This window comes from Falco peregrinus, chromosome 1 (genome assembly GCF_023634155.1).
Source record: "Falco peregrinus isolate bFalPer1 chromosome 1, bFalPer1.pri, whole genome shotgun sequence".
Taxonomy (NCBI): domain Eukaryota; kingdom Metazoa; phylum Chordata; class Aves; order Falconiformes; family Falconidae; genus Falco; species Falco peregrinus.
The window spans coordinates 90,386,934-90,406,179 of NC_073721.1; the positions used below are offsets into that span (position 1 = coordinate 90,386,934).

At 39.1% G+C, this 19,246-nt stretch overlaps 1 protein-coding gene across 4 annotated transcripts in view; it reads right to left on the bottom strand.

The window, feature by feature from the left end:
• Nucleotides 1-10,821: 10,821 nt before the first annotated feature.
• ATG2B (autophagy related 2B) overlaps nucleotides 10,822-19,246 on the bottom strand; it is a 48,233-nt gene continuing 39,808 nt past the window's right edge. For all 4 annotated transcript variants that reach the window (XM_027777067.2, XM_055817447.1, XM_013305290.3 and 1 more), the window contains exons 38-42: nucleotides 18,208-18,290; nucleotides 17,605-17,726; nucleotides 17,258-17,412; nucleotides 16,078-16,227; nucleotides 10,822-15,267 (exon numbers count right to left, since the gene is read on the bottom strand). In XM_027777067.2, coding sequence (XP_027632868.2) covers nucleotides 15,037-15,267; nucleotides 16,078-16,227; nucleotides 17,258-17,412; nucleotides 17,605-17,726; nucleotides 18,208-18,290 — 741 coding nt within the window. In that variant the 3' untranslated portion in view covers nucleotides 10,822-15,036. The remainder of the gene's footprint in view (nucleotides 15,268-16,077; nucleotides 16,228-17,257; nucleotides 17,413-17,604; nucleotides 17,727-18,207; nucleotides 18,291-19,246) is intronic.

Here is a 19,246-nt window from a genome sequence, read left to right on the forward strand (position 1 = left end):
TGCAAATACATGTCAATGATCGCAAATTAATCATGTATGTAAAGCTCAGAGCTACAAGATAGATGCAAACCATTAATTTACTTGGTGTGAAACTGCTCCCAACAAGCATTTTCACTCTGTCTGCGAGATGGAGGACGCTGGTAGCTATTTAACTGATTTTTGTGTGAATCAAGTGTGCTCAGGAGATGCCCCCAGACCAGCACCCTGGCTAATTTTCACATCCACACAATGTATGGATTGCAAGCCCTGATCTCAACACTGACCTGGTACTCTTGGGTGACCAGAAACTGAGTATTGGACTCACACTTTAAGAAAGTTTGAAGTTCTTACAGGTGACTTAGAGATCAAGGCACCATCTGGAATTGAAGAGCAAAACTGTTGTGTAGACAGAGCCTTCGCCTCATCTTTGCACCTGAAGGGAAATGAGAGGTCTTGGGCTGGTGAAGATGCTCATCTTTAACACACTAACGAAATGTGAGCTCATAAACAAAAGCACTGATTTTCTGTGGAAGATGTTTGAGAGTAAAAATTTGAAGCTTAGACTTCTTTATTATGTGCTTAGCCTTGACTCAAGTGGGGGCAATCAGAGAGCGATAAACAGAACAATATGGCCTGGAAAGAAAAGGTCCGGAGGGGGATGGTGAGGGGGAACCAAAACCCAAAAAGTCGTAACAGAGACCGTAGCTAAAAAAAGAGAATAGGAAAGGATGAAAGCCGCACCATTGCTCTATTGAGCCAGAGTGATGTACATTTTATGCTCAGGAGTTTTGAAACGAGCCAGGCCCAGATCCCTGGTGGCACAAATAGCAGTTTTTTCACTACTGTGTTCTTCTGTCTTGCATTCATTAAAGACAGTGAATGAACAGAACTGTCTCATTTATAACTTGTAGCATGTGGACACCCAGGACTCCTCTACCTTATATGCTTTGTCAGTGTAAATCAAAATCATCTCTTCTCAAGAGCATGTTCATCAGTTTAATACTTTGGGCAGTCAGACTCCTTCCTGCTGCAAACCACTAAACCTGCACATACTCAGTTTGGGGTTGTTACTACTATTTTTTTTTTTCTGATGTTTTAGCACCTCTGACTCCAACAAGCAGGATCCAATTCTCAGTCACAAATCTCATCTGTAGCCTTGACAAGACTATCAGCCTCAAAATGGCTGTCATAATCCCCTCTGGACCAGTCCGCTCACAGCAGGATGCCTCCTCTCCTGCGCTCCAGAGCCTGGGCACAGACACTTCCCATCTCTGCTGCTTGATGAAGGGCCTCCCTTGGTGGGAGCCTAAGGCTCCAGCAGAGATCCACAGACCTGAGAGTCATCCAAGGATGCAAGAGGCAAGAGCGGCTGAGGAGTGATTTGTGCTGGGCACAGCCGCAGCAGAGTAGGACAAACTGGAGAACTATGGCCCTACTCTGAGCTGCAAGTGAAGACACAGGTCACCAAGTGACACAGGCTTTGCTCAGCAGATGCCAAAAATCACTGTTGACATGCATTCCCTCCTCCTAGCTCCCCCACGAAACACCACCACCTCTCTTCCATTCACCTAGTCTTTGAGTATGGATCAGATATGCCCATGGCGTGCCCAGGGACCAGCTTTCCCCATCTCCATTAGCCCCCCAAAAGCTATGTGTCCTTCTCCAGCTGACCAGACACATCAAAGAGAGCCATGGCCAAAGAGTACCTAACAAAGACACCATCCAAGACAATTGTGCAGGAATAGTCAAATTATTCTGCCTTGAAAAGCACAGCTAGAAACTCTTTACCAGAGAAGTTCCTGGATAAAGATGATGCTCAACTCCACCCATGTACTAGGGAATCTGCTTCTCAGTGGCTGAGGAAGGTGCATGCCTCACTTGGAGCTGGCTGTAGGTACCTTCAGCAGCTTTGGAGGGCAAATGCCCATGCAGTGAGCTCAGCTGCTGTGGTCCAGGATCTAGCGTGGCTAGTGGTCGAGGAGGCTCAGGCTGCTTGGGAGCTCAAAAAAAACGTCAGAGCAGAGGCTGTGAGCAAACCTAAGAAGCCAAGAAGACCAACAACATTTCAAAGACCACTGTTATGGTTGTCCAAGGCAGTTTTGCCTCCATAGTTTCAATAGTAATGCAAGGTCCGGTGCTTGGGTAGGGAGAAAACAGCACGGGATTTTTCTGAAGGACTGCAATCCTTTAGAGTCTCACATTCTCTTATCTGCCAAAACTGGAAGTCACTCAGTGTAGTAAGGAGAGCCTTAATGGTGTGAAAAGTTTTTTTTTATTACTGCCATATTAATATTTATTATTATTATAATAATGTAAAATATTACTTTACTATTTAATATTATTATTTAGTTTAAAGGAAGCTGGGGCACAAACACATGAAGAACTAAATCCTTCAAGCTCCTCAGGCCCACTGCCAGTACTGAGTGAAAGACTCTGCCCTGTGACTGATGTTTCAGGGTGTCATAAAAGGCCCAGCGCGGGTGCGCGCACACACACACGGGGAAGGAACCTTTCCAACAAGCTCTCTGAAATTAGGGGGGCACGTGAACATCTGACCTAGGCAGAGCTGCAGCCCAGCTAGGTTTTATTTCTTGGCATGGCTGTTATGGCCAACAAACAGTTGCTGAGCAGCCTCTCCTGGTAGAAACTGATTACTGCTTTTCCTGAAGAATTAGGGTTCAAAGTGTTTCATTTCAGCTACAGTCCCTGCAGCAGTTTTTCTCTATCACTTCACCATGCTGCTGGTGAAAATCTGAATGATTTACAAACAGGCTCTAGCAAATCATCTGGTAAGTTGAATGACAGTTAAGATCCAAGAGTGTTTTTCCCCGAGAAAATGAATTATCCCATAGCTTGAAACAGTTCACGACCTATGTGCCACCATTCCACACACTTCTGTGAATCATTAGCTGTTTGTACAGAATTTAGAATCCCTTTTCAAGCAAACACTTAAGGACGTTTTCCATTCTTAAGAAAAAACACTTAAGCATGTGCATTACTTTGACTTCTGTTTAATTGTTCTACTGGATTTGTCATGCAAGTCAAGCCTAATGGACACTTAAAAGTTTGATTTTTTTTAACCACGCAGAAATAAACATAGCATATAAAATGCACTTTTTAAGTTACCTGCAGTGTAGGTAAAGCAAGTTAAGGCCAGCTCTGTACATATTTTAATGTTATTGAGTCTTTCCCAGGTTCCACACTATCCTCTGAGCTACTGGCAGAATCTGACATTTACACCAATTAAACTAGTATCACAATTGGCATAAAAACTGCACTGGTATTATCTCCCTGAGACAGTACAGTATTATTTATCCCAGCAGAAATGGAGATGTAGGCAGAATAGAAAGCATTATTTCAAGATGCTGACTATCAAGGGTTTTTTTCTTCTAAATTAATGCTGAAAAAAACCTAGAGATCAAGTCTTGCAACATTGTTGTCAAGGCCCGCTCACCTAGTGTAACACACGGTAAGTTAACACATTATGCATATCAGTGTTGACTTAGTAAACCTCACAATTTTTTGTGTTTTATGTTTTTACACAAACATAAAGGAGTTTAAACACAAACTCCTCCCTCCCTGAGTATCCTCTGCAGGGAATTGAATTTCTTAAGGGAAATCATGTCCTGAACTGTCCAAATGGCACACAAACTTTTTAGCAGCATCAGACCATACGAGTGGGAGTCATGCAGCTAAAATGCACCATGTTGATGCCTTCCACTAACAGAAAGAATAAGGTCTCAAAAAGTTAACAACAAAAAAAAAAGTGAGATAATGAGAGCTCTTCCGTTACTTAAAAAGAGAAGAAGAAAACAAAGAAGAGAGATTTCTTAATTGTGCTTTGGTTAGCAGAGAACACACCTTTGAGAGTGAGTTTGATAAGCAAATATCAAACTATATTTCCAAAAGCAGTAATAGGTCAAATCTTACTATGACAGATAACAACAGTTACAAGTGCTCATAGGCATTATACTTATGAGTTGGTGAATTGTCTTTAATTTCTCCCAGAGAGCAAATGAAGAGGTAAGGGTAACTGATCTTTGCTGAGGCCAGTTTCCCACATATATTTCTTTCAAGGACTATGCTGGTTTGTCCTGCCCCAGCTGGACTTCTCCACTCCTTTGTTCTTTCTCCTTTAGCCGAGTCAGGAAAGCTGGATCTGTAGAGGTGTGATGAACTGAATCAGAAAAGTGATCCAGATTAAAAACCAGTAAACCATTAATTATCCAGATCCTGTTCTAATTGACTATGTAGCTGCTGGAAAGAAGGGCCAAGGACAGTTTAAGCCACTCCTGTGACCAAAATGTAAATGCATACAAAAGCACCAAACCAACCACCAGTATAATTTCATAGAAAATACATAGATTCAAGGATTCTTTTTCCTAGGTAAAACCATGACTCCCGGCTGTTCAGCAGAGATTATATTTTTCTGGAGATAACCACTCTGTCATCAATTCCAAGTATTTTAATACCTCATTGAGATTATTAACAGGGTTTTGCAGGTTATAGACATGGAGAACACCACTTGATTCTAGCAGAACAGCATTCCAACAAAAATATTACATTTGTCAAAAAAATCCCCACCATTTCTTCAGTTGCTGGGTAAAAGTAAATTACAATATTTTCCAAATTAAGAATGGAAAAATGTCCAGAGAAACCACAAACTCGCTGCAATGTTGTCTTTTTAGGGAAAGCATTTCAGTGCTGGACTCAACTTTGACAGCAAGGCCACACCAGACGGTTATTTGGCTAGACTGAAACCTGGTAAGCAGGAGAGATATTTCCTCATCCCATTTCCACCATCCTCCCTCCCTGAGTATCCTCTGCAGGGAATTGAATTTCTTAAGGGAAATCATGTCCTGAACTGTCCAAATGGCACACAAACTTTTTAGCAGCATCAGACCATATGAGTGGGAGTCATGCAGCTAAAATGCACCTTCCACTAACAGAAAGAGTAAGGTCTCATAAAGTTAACATGGCTCTACACTGTCATGATTCAAGTTATTTGACTGTAATATGATTTTTTAATTTTCAAATATTCTTAATGCTGTTTTCAGAGTCTTATCATTCTAAACTATGCATGTAACCATTTTTAACATTGCAATACAAAGCAATTATCACTATTCTTTGAGAGCCCATGTAGATACATATGTATTTTCTCAATAAGCATTTAATCATTTTCTCTGAAATGAGCTAATCCTTAGCTCATTCAGGAGCTAATGTACTGCCAGCGATTAATGTGGCCTTGTTTATATTAAGATGCATCAGTTATGGATGGCTTGGAAAACAGCACTACTTAATTTGTTGTGACTTTCCCTGGTCGCTGTGAATGACTATGGCTAATACTGAGACACTTAATTTTCTTCTGTAGCAGCCACTCTGTTGTTAGCATTTCCCATCAGTATGATCAGTTTCTACAGAAGGCTTAACCCCAGCATTTCATTAGGAACAACCAGGAAATTCCTCTCTGAAAATGAGAATGTTTGGGGAAATTATTGGTAAGCCTCATAAAACATTTCCTTTAGACGTTGCAGAAAGTGCAATGTCTAGTGCTCTTTCACACTTGACTTCCTAGAATATAACTATCATAGCCACAATTAGAATCTATATAAGGATGTAAATTTGCCCAGCTAGAAGTATTTACGATAACATTTAAGACTGCCCTCAGCATCAACCATAGATCTCGATGATGATTGTCCAGCCCCTTCTGTGTCCTGAGCCAGTAGAGCTTACATGCTGTCCTCCAGATCGTTCCTATCCCACAATTAATACATGGGATGAAGCCTGATTTATAGCAGACAGTTGCCAGTTTTTATGTAAACAAGAGCTATCCTGAAAAGACATTTTTGCATTATAGTGACAGCTGATATTTCTGGAAACACCTTGTAAAGAAATTCAAGATTTTGAGATATCTGAGGAATGTAAATTCTTGTTGCTTTGAACCTAACACAGTGGACTTGATCTTAAACAGAAAACTCATCTGAAGAAGGAAACGCTTTCAGCAAAGCGGGCTCAGTCATGTGGAAGTTCCCCTGGCAACAAACAAAATTCTTGTCAAAACACTTTCAGTTCTTTGCCTTACTCTAAGCAGGTCCTTGCATTTTCAAATAGTAAAAAAATTTGAAGGAGCCTTTCAGTTCTCCTCAAACTCTTCACTTTACCTTGCTATAAACAGGCAGGGATAGTTTGATTTTTTCAGTTCTGCTGTAGCTTCTAGAGTTTTTCAGCAGCTGAGAACACAGGAGAAGGTAGGAGCAGCCTGCCACCTGCCTCCCAGGCACAGCTGGGCAAAATCAAGAGTCCCAGCATCACCACATGTTGCAGTAGGCTAAGCCCAGAGAGTTTATTTTCCTATGCAACGCAGCACGCATACAAAATGCAAGAAGATAAAAGAAGATATTATTTTTTAAAAACAATAGGACAAAACCAGGAGAAAACGTTTCTTCAGTTGGGATTTTACAGTAAAAAAAAAAATAAATGTATACTGAGCTGCTGTTCTGCTTAGCTTTCTCTGGGAGTTTAGACCTTCCCTGATGCACATCACAAACTGGCTGAAATAATTTTTCCTTAGAAAAGGAAAGAGGGCAATACTAGTAATGTTACAAGTAGGAAGGAACCTGTGTGCTCATCAGTCCCTGCACCTGATGGCCCTGGCCCAGGACCCGCTGCAGGGAATGATCAGTGCTGGTTCCCTGAACCACAGGGGAAGCTCAGAAAGGCCCCATTTTCCTACCAACAGAAAAAGACACTGTGTTTTGGAAGCAAACATCTCCATCCTTCCTCAGAAGGGCTGGGTGCTTATACCCCATAGCTTCCTCCTCATCTCTGCAGTCTCTGCTCAGGCAGATGAACTCACTTTACCGTCTTTTCCCTGTATTAACTTCACTGCAGAGAAGAGTATTGCAAAAGCAGCAAGTATTAAGAGCTATTGGTCAGCAACATAAAGAGGGGTCCAGCGCACCTGTTTGGATAGCTACTCCTAGAATGTGTAGCGAGTGGAAAAAAACCAAACCCCAAACATTTTTAGAGTCTTCGGTATTAATCTGAAAAATCTACTTTTTCTTTCTTCTGTTTGCATGGCAAGTTTAAATTCAAGCAATTGCCCCCGGGAGAGTGGTATTGATCTAGTAATTCAGACACAAGAACACTTACCAGCAAAGCTCAGGGGTGGCAGAAATAAAAACACTGTTCATCTTTATTCATTGTCCTTACTGGCCTGTTCTGCAACTTTACAAGTATCTGTTCAAAACTATTCTTGGGGCTTCACGCTTAACAGGAAGCAGCATCAATAAAAAAATCAGGCTGAGGATAACGAGGAAAGATGGTTATGATGCAAATTGCATTTGAAAACCTCTCAACATCAGTGCAGCTCTTTGCGTTAGGTTATACGACAGGCTTGGGGCAATGATGTAGAGGCATTAATAGTTAATGTAGTGGGACACTGACAGTCACACTCCTTCGTAATTGCCTTCTGTCATTTCTGCAGTGTCTGTGGGATACTGCGAAGAGACAGGGCCCAGCTACAACACTGTATCGACAGCTCTTCTCAAATCCGGAGGTCATTTTTCTTTTTGAACAAATTGTCAAAGTCCATTGCATTAATAAATTTATCTAGAGGGGCACCACCACTGACAAGGGAAAGGAAAAAGGGGCTACACAGTGTAAAGCTACAGCTCTTAGGAAAAAAAAATATAATAAAGTAAAACTAAAGACCCATGCTCCAGGACAATACACTTGGCTGGTGTAAATGAGATTCAGCTCTCAAGTAAGAGGGTTTGCCTCCACTGGAACGGGTATAATTGCTCCCCCTCATTTACATCTGCTGAGTTTGCCCTCCTGACTGTTCTGAGGAAAATAGGTACTCAGAGGCAGAAACGACATGGAAAAGAAAAAAAGAAAAAAAAAAAAAGATCAAACACCATTACAAGTACTAAAGAGCGCTGAAAGGCCAAGAGAAACTGAACTCAAGAACATCACTGAAAGCCTCATGCTTAAAATAGGTACCTTTAGTGTGCTAAAAGACACTTTCGGCACTGAGTACACAGGGGCAGGCCTGTGATAGTGAAGCATTTTATTTTATTGAATAATTCCAGGAAGCCTTTCAAATCTGCTAAATATTACTAAAGAGATAAATGATACCAGGAGCTGTATTTCCTAAAAACCTGTACCTGCATGAAAAACCTGTTTATACAACTGAGCACTGTTATTTCCATCCTTTCATGTCATACTTCGCTTTTCTATTACCTTTCCATTCACAGTACCAAGTGCCTGCACATACGTCTGCCACGCACATATACCCACGTGTACGTACGTATCTGTCACTGCTAGGCCCATGCACTGTCTGGCATTCCATCAGCTGCAACAGATCCTGATCTGTAAAATAACGTGGTCATAGCAAAACGCACACGTAGCTACACGACCATGGCACGGCTGTTAACACTCCCACGGCACACCGCGCGCTGTTTCTCCTGCTGTGGTTCGGCACGCCATGCCTGCACCCACCGTTTGGTGAAGCGGCAGCGCAACGATAAACGACGAAGGGCAAAGTGCTGCCACCACCCTCAGCCTCACAACTCCTCGCGCTTACAATTAGCCATAAGCCTCCCGCAGACCGTGTTGTACACACAGTAGGAAGCATTTTCAAACTAAATGGACAGAAGAGTTGAAAGGAAGAAAGGAAAGCAGCGCTGTGAGATTCACGGAGTCGTCAGAGCCACCAGCACATCTGCAGCACCGAACAGCCACTGGGTGTTAAAAAGTTAAAGCTTTCCGAGACAGCTGTTACTTGCTTCACTTTCGTGTTTGTGAGCTACAAGGGACCAAGACCCATTTTACGGAGTTCTGTGCTGAGGCGCAGGTAGTCCATATCCCCCAAACCAAAGTTAACTTTCCTCCTGCTTATACAGGTACACATCTCTACTCCTCCCTGCAGGCTCCCATCCATTCTCGGCCTGCAAGAATGAAATTTAACACTCATGCTCCTAGAACAGAATGAAGTCAACCACAAAGCAAATAATTAGATACGCAAATGAGAGCCTGAGAACAGAATCACACTACATAGAACGGTCTCACAAACCCTCATAACAACCATCTAAGGAGCTCAAACTGTTTCCTTGCCTGTGGGGCCATTAAATACTTCCTTGCCTGCCCTTCAGTAAATCCTGCTTTCATCTGACCACCCTGCTTCAGAACAAAACAGCTTCCAAACCTCAGTTCACCTGCCACAAAAAGGCAGCTTTATGAAGTCTTTCATAATCTCTGATAATACCAGATGGCTTAAAACACCATTTGCTAAAATATGAATGGGCAGGAAAAAAACATCACTATATATAATATTTGAAAGGTTGTTAACAAAAAACACTAACAAGTAAGAAAAAAAAAATAATCCTCAATTACGAATGCATTTCAAGGCCACCAGCCAACGTTGCTGCGGGTTGGTAGGTCGTACTGGTGGCTTTCCATAGATTCCCAATTAGTTGGAGTGTCATAGGCCGTGGAATCTTAGTCTCCTCTGCTCTTGGGACTAACCTGGAAACGTCAGGAGTATCCTTGGTACACCTTAGTATCACAAAGGGAAACAGAACTTCTTTCACACTGCTTGGGCTGCGATTGCAGCTTGTGCCATCCTGTATCGTCTCCCTGGGGCTCATCTGAGCAAAACGAAGCCTGGTATTCCAGCCATGCAGATACAAGCTTGAGTTACAAATCTGAGCAGACAAATTCAGAGAACCACAAACACTTATGGTAGCTTTTATGTAACTTTTCTTACAAGTGACAGATGACACAAAAATCCAGGGAAGCACAGACAGCAAATCAGAGTTTGCAACTTTATCACTTTCGATCCATGAAAGAAAACACACGGAACAAGTGAAATAAACTCCTCTCATTTTTCATACTTTCCTGGGTTGATCAATGACTAATTCCAAGCTATTCCCTATTTATCCTCTGTGATTCACATTTCCCTCAGCACAGCATTTGTTCAAATATCCATGATCACTTTTACAGGTAATGTTTAGAAAACCTGAGAAGAAACTTGTCCACTTTACTTGCAAAGAAAAAAAGTCTCGCTCGTTCTCATTCTGCTTATACAGAACTTTCTTAAATAAAAGAAAAAAAGAGGTTTTCAACAAAAATACTGACACTGGAAGTTAATCTACATGAGGTCTTGCTTACAAAAAGAGGGAGGACGAGTTGCACTGGGTGGAAGTCAGCTTCTTTCTTGAATGAAGGGTTACTGTTTGACAGAAGAGTTACCCAGGCATTATATAGTGACATTTTTGTTTTTCCCTAAGCTATAAGAACATTACAAAATACAGTAAAACATTATTTACACCTGTCACATTGTGTATCATTTTTATCTGGCACTACCGCCACTGTTTAATACTACTCAGTACTCAGCCTTCTAAGATCTCTTTTCAGATGCTTGTAACTAAGTGCCTGTGAAGGTGGACATCATACAAGCATCCTGAAAGGAATTAATCATTTTGCATTCTTCACAGGTTTTGGAAGCTAATAAAGCTTTAAAATCTCCACTGAATGCGGAGGTAAGACATACACACTCAGTAAACGTGGCAATGGGCCTGTGGGAGACAGTACATCATACAGTTAAAACACCACTTTGTGGATGCACAGCAGAGATGGGTTAAAGTTCTATCAGCCAGGTTAATTTATTTGCTAGCTTTTGACCTTCATGCAATTTTAAAGTGTTCTTTTTCATTACTATTATTTTTTATTTTTGAGGTACAGCTGTATAGCCAGGTAGTAAAGATCTTTTAACAGTTAACTCTTATTTTGGGAGACTATTTTCTACGTTAGTTATATCCATAGGTAGAGAAAACCAACTCGAGGAACAAATTAAGATATTTATTTATGTATTGTTACAAATTTATGTTTTTTCCATTAAACATATTTAACAGGACAACCTATTTGCACTCAGGCCTTTCAGCATTTTAATAAGCTAAAATATACACTTTTGGTGCCATATAAATTATGGTCAAAAATAATTCTCAAAGACATACTGAGGGGACAAGAACTTTAAGCAAAATAACTCAAGTTGAAATAGTCAATTCCCTTACAGTGGTTTCTATTTCATGAGATTATATTCTTTACACTAGCAAACTATATACAAACATTACCACAAACCTACTATAAATGCAAAAATGTAAAAAATACACAAACATATACACAAATTGCTGTGTTTCTGTCTGAGCTAACTTACTATTAAGAAATCCAGTACAAATGCGTGATTTGTATTTATGTACTTAATTTGTAGTATCTAAATTTTTAACTGTAAACAAGATTCAGCATGTAGAGCAACTTAAAACAGTTGTCAAAAGCTTAAATCATGAGGCCTGGAGACCAAGAGAACTATGCACGCTAGGGAACCAAACTGACAATGCTTATATTGCCATGAGATTTCGAATATTTAAGAGATTTAGAAGTATTTAACTACTCTAAACAAATTCTTTGATTTCACTGTTTTACAAAATGCATACATGTCAATATTTAAAGTAAAATCAGTATCACATTTGCAGGTATATGGATCATGTTCAGTAAGAGTGTCTCGTTCATAACCATTTAACAGCTTTTTGGTTTAGTAGAAACCTTTCTTGGCAACTCAATCAAGCAACTGCAAGTGACAGCAAGCAATGGATATTCATAATTGACCACTTAATGAGAAAACAAAAACAGACCCATCCCTTAAGCACATACGAAATCACTGGTGACTAACCTAATGCTCATCATTAGCCAGTACGCATAGGGTACACTACATTGCTAAAAAGCTGCAGTATTAAGGAACTGTCAACAGATATTGGAAAGAAAACTGAAGCTGCCTTTGCACGGATGTGATGATTTGTTCTTTCAGTCGCTGCCCAGATTCTTACGAAGCATGATTTTTGTTTGTTGTTTTTTTTTAACAGATGGCTGTCTTTTGTCAGGTATTTCCCAGGCACTCACCAAGGTATTATTTGAAGTGCTACGATACTTAAGAACACCCAGGGTGACAGTTCTATCAGGACAGTATCGGACTAGCTAACAGTAGCAGTGTTTGTCAGTTGAACGTTAAAGAATTTGAACATTAAACATGGACCGTGCCAGTTTCAACCCACTACAACTATGGTAAGTGTCAGCGTCCACAGCAACTGATCTCAGTGGAAAATTCAAGCACAACATTTTTTGCAGATCTCCTCGTGCTAACAGAGAATACAGTAATGTATCCATAGGCTTCCATTTCCAGGAAATACATCCAGAGTCAAATCTCATTTCGTATACTTTTCTAAGTGCTTGAAAACGCTTACAGTATTGAGCAGAGCATTTGATGAATTGCTTCTCATAGACAATATATACTTTTTGATTTAAAACACAAGCCACACTATACAAGACATTTTGAAAACAACGTCCTAATGTAAAGACTAGTTTGGCAAGTTTTGTGGTTTGGGGCTTGTTTTGGGTGGGTTTTTTGTGTTTTTCTTTTAACCATTTCAAACACTACAAGATCACATTACAACTAAAAAACAATGCAGAATATACATTCAAAAATTAAGAAACTGCTTGTAAAAATAAAATGTTGGAAAAAAATTTAAATCAATTTCAATGAAAGGGCTCAGTAAAGTGCAAGCAGTAAACGCAAGGGTTTACATAGTGAAAAGTGAATTTTAATAAATTTGTACAACATGTATAGCTGACAGTGAGAGAGACACTATAAACGTGTTTTACCTTGACAGCATGCCCTCAATATAAAAATATATTCTAATTGCATTGCAATACAACCAGATCACGACAGGACTGAAAGTGAAATGAAAACTGAAATGCCACTCCTCCTTTTCACCAATGTCAAAAAGAAAACATGTAGATTTATACTACTACAGTATACTCCAGTTAAATGAAGGAACTGGACCAGCTGAAATTACATAGCATGGTAATTGCAAATGAAAATAATACATTGCTACTTACTTGCATCGACTCACCACCACTTCTTGAGAAGGCATTCAGGAGGTGCCAAATTACAAATATGGAACTCATTCCTGTGCAAAATGCTCAAGCTTTGAGCTCTCACTAAGGTAGAGCTCCCCAATTACTGGACACAAGTATGAACTGCAGCAAGTATTCATGTCATTAAATCTGCAGGTATTTGTCCTCTCAAAAGCTTCTCTCTTCTGCTTACAGAAAGTCATTTAACTGAAGTAACCAGGTCTTCAAAGCGTACCACAACTTAGAAAATTCCAGCGAATGAAAACAAAACTTTGTCATATCACCTGTCCCCAATGCAAGAATCTGTTTGTAAATGGAGTTTTGTTTTAGGCAAAATAAAGCAGATATGACATAAGTCTTCCCAGCAGAGGGGACATTTTCAAATAATTTACCTTTCAGTCAGATTCTCTGATGTTCAGGAATAGCTAATATAATATCAGGATGAAGACACAGTAACTGTTTTCCTTCATACACTCCTATTTGTCCTGTAAGGCCCATAAGCAAAGTTTTTGCTAGGGGCAGGTATTAAATACAAGAGAGGGAAACTGCTTCCTCATCACCCCTTAAAGACTGAAGTCTGACTGATAGCATCTGATGTCCCTTTTTCAGTGGAGATTCTCCACGTTGCATATTTGCAAGATTTCCACTTACAACAAGCATATGACTATAACAAACTTATGCTCGGGCTAGTCATCCAAAGTGTTAAGGTGTTGAAATTCAAAATAAGTGTTTTCCCTATTCAGAGTAGTCTTTTTATCATCCAGCTCTTGCTAATACAAGGGAAAAAAGTTTATTCCTGCACAGTCAGTGCCAAGCCTTTTAACTGCCCAGAAATGGCACAACGCCACAGAGTTTTATTAAGCAACTGGAGACCCTAGTTACCTATTAAACTGTAAATAATGTCAGTACCAACTTTGATTTTTCAGTATTTTTTTTAAATACTCTCACCCATCCCCAGTTCAAATTAAATGACCCCAAATACTCATTGTCAACTAACTGATGTCACACAATTTAAATTAAAAATACCCTGCGAGAGCAGCAAATCTGCAACAATATGAACTTAAAATAAAAGCGGATTATTAAAATAAAGTCTGTATAGAATTTTAACTACAAAATTATGAAGCAATTTGGTTTTACTTAGGATTTATCACTCTTACAAAGAACTGTTGGCCACCATAGTATTTAACTGCTGTTTTTCTGAAGAATATTTTTAGCATTGTAATTAGTGTAACAGAAGACAAAAGTGTTTGTACATATGAGTTTAAACAAATTTAAGACACTTTTCTGTAGGATCATCATCAAATGATGCTCTTTTCAATAATTTGTGTAAGCTTCTAAACCACATAAAGGATAATGCACATTACATTTTATTCACACTATAAAAAAAGCACAATATACAGGCCATATCCTTTAAAGTGCAACACAACAGAACATTTCTGCAACATTCAGGTTCTTCAATGACCCACAAAAGTAGGTATTTAATATTTAGGAACAAATCCTGTTCACAGGTGTATCAACACTGAATCAAAATTCTGAATGGTTATCAAGCTTGCCCTTGCTGTAAGTGCCACACTAAAAGCGATGCTTATGACCACTTAAAAGATATTATCTTATGTGTTTCCATATTACATAGCCTTCATGTCTCATGTCCAGAATGAAAGCTTTTATCCTTTAGTCAGTGAAGAGCATCTGCAGAGCCCTTTATTCAAGACAGTTCTTTGACTATGGTCAGGAAACATCTTTAAAGTATACTTAGTTTCACCATACAGGCTACTGCTTCAGGTGTTAAATCTACCAAGAAAAATATGGTAAACTGAACAGAGCAAGCATGTCTCTGAGTTGGCAGCGCATGCTTCGCTATGTTTGGCACTATCTACCAAATATATTGGTAACACACAGTATAAGCAAGTACCAATTTGCTTTTCACTTCATAAATATTTTTGGTTGGATGTTTTGTTAATTATAGTTGCAAATCTCATTTGTTCCTGAGATGAGCATGACAACATAAGTGAGCTCCCCCCAACAGGGGGACAGTCTTCTGCATTTCCAGCCTTGCTACCTGCCTGCTGAGCCAGATTTATAATCTCAATCCTCCCCAAGGCGCCACTTCTGAGACTCTTCTTGACGCACATCTGGCCTGATCTGGTTTCTCATTCCACCTAGAACATTTGAGGTTGCCTCTGTTGCAACAATGAAAGGTTTCACCACAGTTGGTGGAATTTGGCGGAGGACGCCTCCTACTGCTCCCGTTACTCCTCTGTTTTCATGCTCACGAGCAGCAGTCTCATAGATGGTTTGGGCTGTGTCCGTAATCCCCTTTGAGAAATGAACAGAAATTAGTTACACTGAAAAAGAAAAAGCAACCTCTCCTAACTTTAAAGGGAAAATTAAACTGCCCAGCATTTGTCATCTTTGTGACTTGTATTATAGCTGTAGTACAACTATACTGATATAAATACGATTTAGTTCTCCTCATGAAGATTAAAATAACACTACAATGAACTTAAAGATGAAAATATTTCATGTAACTTCCGGTGGCATTTCTTGTGCCTAAAGGAAGAAGCTGTGTGGTACTGTGAGCTATTCAAAACGACAGAATTCACTGAAAGCTTGCCAGCTGAGGCCCAACTTCCTAGACATGGTATCAGGTGCAACTAATGGAAAGTACAAGCAGTACAGTAAAAGCAAGTTAGCACTCTAATTTTTGATACCTTGTCATGGTAAAAAGAGCCTTCACTTCTTGTAAATCCAGTATTATGCTTAAATTCTAACCACCTCAGAACTGACAGTAACAGGGCGTTGGAGGGGACGGGGATGACAACACACAACAGATGATCTGGGGTGGGAAATCAAGTTTACATGTCTCAGAACAACTGTAAACCCTCACAACTGCAGAGCACTGAAGTCCTATTCACACTTATCTGCATAACATCTTCGTTATTTCTGCTTCTTTGATTTTTCCAGGCAACGTTTCTGTGGGTTTAAGATCACCATTGAAGACAGTCTTGTTCAAAATTTAAACCCCCTTCTTCATTTGGTCTTCTTAAACTAAACATCTGATATTTTATTTGCTGTCTTAGGAAATAATTCTGAAGTTTGGTTAAGCACGATTACTTTTGCACTCACCTCTTTTACTACACTGTAAGCTTTAGCTACACCTTCCCGTAGGTCTACTGGCTGATGAGCTAAACGATGGCGTGGGAATCGTTTGATCTTTTTTGCTTCAATAAAAGTAGGCCCTGGCGATACCATGTCATATGCAGTTTCTGCAGCTGCCTGAAGATTAGGAGTGAATACAAAAATACTTCAGAAGTCTTACAGTATTCTGATCACAATTAAACTACTAACAGAGTGACATAACTGAAAGAAAAGAATTCTAATTCCACAAATAATATTCGCTTACATCAGATTAAGGTTTTGTACAAGAACTTCTGGAATGGGTGCAGCTATAACTATACATTAAATTCCATAATAAACGCGGTAGGTTTTGGCAGGGTTTTTCCCCCCTCTGATTGCATTGCTTCAAGGGCACCCTCTAATCTGTACAAAATGCTAAATATAGAAACCAAAACATTTGATCAACAGTATGTTTTTCTTGCAAACACACAAGCATACACATAATTCAATTTATGTGGTTAATACCACTGTTTTATTACTATATATGTTCATGTTTAGGCATATATACAGTTCAGGGGCAGAAGTGTATTTTCATTATGTATTTTACATTAAGGAACGTAAATTTATTAATGGTTTAGTCCAAGATTACTTTAGGGTTAAATCCAAAAAAGCTTTAGACTTCATGTACATCAACACAATTAGTACTGTTCTGGATGCATTTTTATTGTTTGGTTTTGTGTTTCTGGGTTTTTTTTCTTAAATCAACGCTGATAAGCTAACATTTGAAAAAAAGAATCTAATACTAGAAAATACGCATGCACAAAACCCACTTCTTTCTTAGTATCAGTGATTTTTTAGTGCAGCTGAATATTTCGGTGTTAAACTAATATATTGACGACATTAAGAAACAGTAACAGCTTGGGTGCTCAGCAGTATTTTAATACAATTTTTAACTATTATGATTGATGCCATAGCTCTCACCTCACAGACTGCTGCAAGCTTTGCTTAGTCTCCGCTTTCCTATATGAACAGCTGCTTTGTCTTTTTTCTTTTTTTTTTTCTTTTTTTTTTTTTTTTTAAGACATGCTCCCAACCTTAAATATGTAGCATTAAGATATTAGCTTAATATAGAGCACTTACTGGCAACACTTCTCATTATATGTCTGACTCCAGAAGTAATACACTATACCTGTATAGTCTGAACCATTCTGTTAGTTAGCTCCAGTGCTGCCATTGCAGTGGAAGTACCAAAAGAAGCTGCTCCTCTTTGAAAGCCTCTTACAATACGGCCATCCTTTCGGTACTGCTCTATTGGTAACCACACCAAGTCTTTCAGACCTTGGACTGAAAAAGAAGACAGAACACCTTAGTTAGAAAGTTCTCCAAGATAAGCAGAATGCCTTGAGAGGAACTGTAAACAAGTGTCAACATTGCGGGGATTTTCTTGTCGTGGGGGGGTTTCTTGTTGGGTTTTGCTTTAAAAAAGCAAACAAATAAATGCCATATGTGTCTAAATAGAAATAAGAATGAACTTACCTAACTGCACTAGCGAATGCATAGGCCCTACTCCTCCCAAAATTCCTGGTAGCTGGTTTTTCTTTATATCATTAAGCCATTCACTGATGGCATAGGAGAACAATTTATCCACACCTAATAAACTAAAATAAATAAAGTTGTTATTATTATTTTTCTAACATACAATTCCTAATAAGACAAATGCATTATTCACTGAAGTAAACACAGATACCATTTAAACAAAAGTAAAGCTGTTCCCAAGTGTCATCTTTTGTTGCTGTTGGCTAACCCAAGTGTTTCATGCATATGTGCTTAATAAAACAGAAGTTCAAGACTGCATAATTACATCCAGTTCAATAGGGAGTAAACATACAACTAAAACTAAAGGAGTTTAGCACCAAGATTAGCACATATATGAAACACTGTCCTGAAAATAGACGTTTTCTTGAACACTATATATTTGACAAAAACTAAAATAGAGAAATATTTGTAAAGTTAAAGAGTGTCTTCGATTTTAGAAGTGCATCTTATCAGAGAATTTGCTTTTTGCTTGCTATGATCAGTTATTCACCATAAACTTGTTCAAATTGCAGTATCAACATTAATCCAATACAATAAACTCACCCATGTCTGTAACAAAGTCTCTTCAGCTTTAATTCTGAGCAGTTTAACTGAGCAAGCCCAATGAGAATCCCAGCTAGTGTCCCCTGTAAATGAAATATTTTGTTATCACGTGAGTTTAGTCCTTCTGGATAGTATGTAGGTGAGAAAATTTTAACATCTCATCTCATATTGCAGGTATTTCTGTCTAAACTGACACTCCCTCAGTCCCCACAATGCTACTTGTTGCAGTGCTATGAATTGTCACATGAAAACTTGCAAAAGATGAATCTGGCTTAACTGCCTACTCTAAGAAAAACACGTGGATACAAAAGGGCTTCTTCAGAAGTATTAATACATTAAAAAAATTATGTAAACATAGGTTTGGCATTAGGCATGTTCCAGGCATTCTAAAGCTGCTATTTCATGTCTGCATTTCTTTGGCAGCAGTGCAAATTCAAGAAGTTGCTGCTTCTACTTGTTTGTGTTTTCTTACTGACTTGCCATGACAAGAGTAGAAACCAGATTTTTTGAGGTCTGCTCTGTAAACTCAGTATGATAACCAATACATATTTTTAGAAGAACTATGAACTTTTTTTTTTTTTAATCTGTATTAGATTCTGCCATTGCTACTGACACCCATACCTTATTATTAGACTGCAAGGGAAGTACACAAGGAGAAAAATGACAATACTTTATTCTGGCATTAATGAGGAAGAAAATAAAATGCACAAGTCCGGCATCAGATAGTGGTATCATCCTTTGAGGGGCATCACAACTGTATACAAAGATCTCCAGCCACTCAGCTGATTAATGGGACTTTCAAGTCTCATTCCGAGTTAATCATACCCAGAGGATCCAGCCTCTAGTTTTCAAATTAAGAGTGAAACACTGTGAAGCTTCACTGAAACTAAGGAGAAGAAAAAAAAGAAAAAAAAATTCTACAGTTCTCAAGATCACATCAATAACGAGCAGGGAGCATAAAAATATACCCTGACTCATGGTGGGGCGGGGGGGGGTGGGGGGGTGGGGAGGAACAACACAATGGACAGACAACACCCTC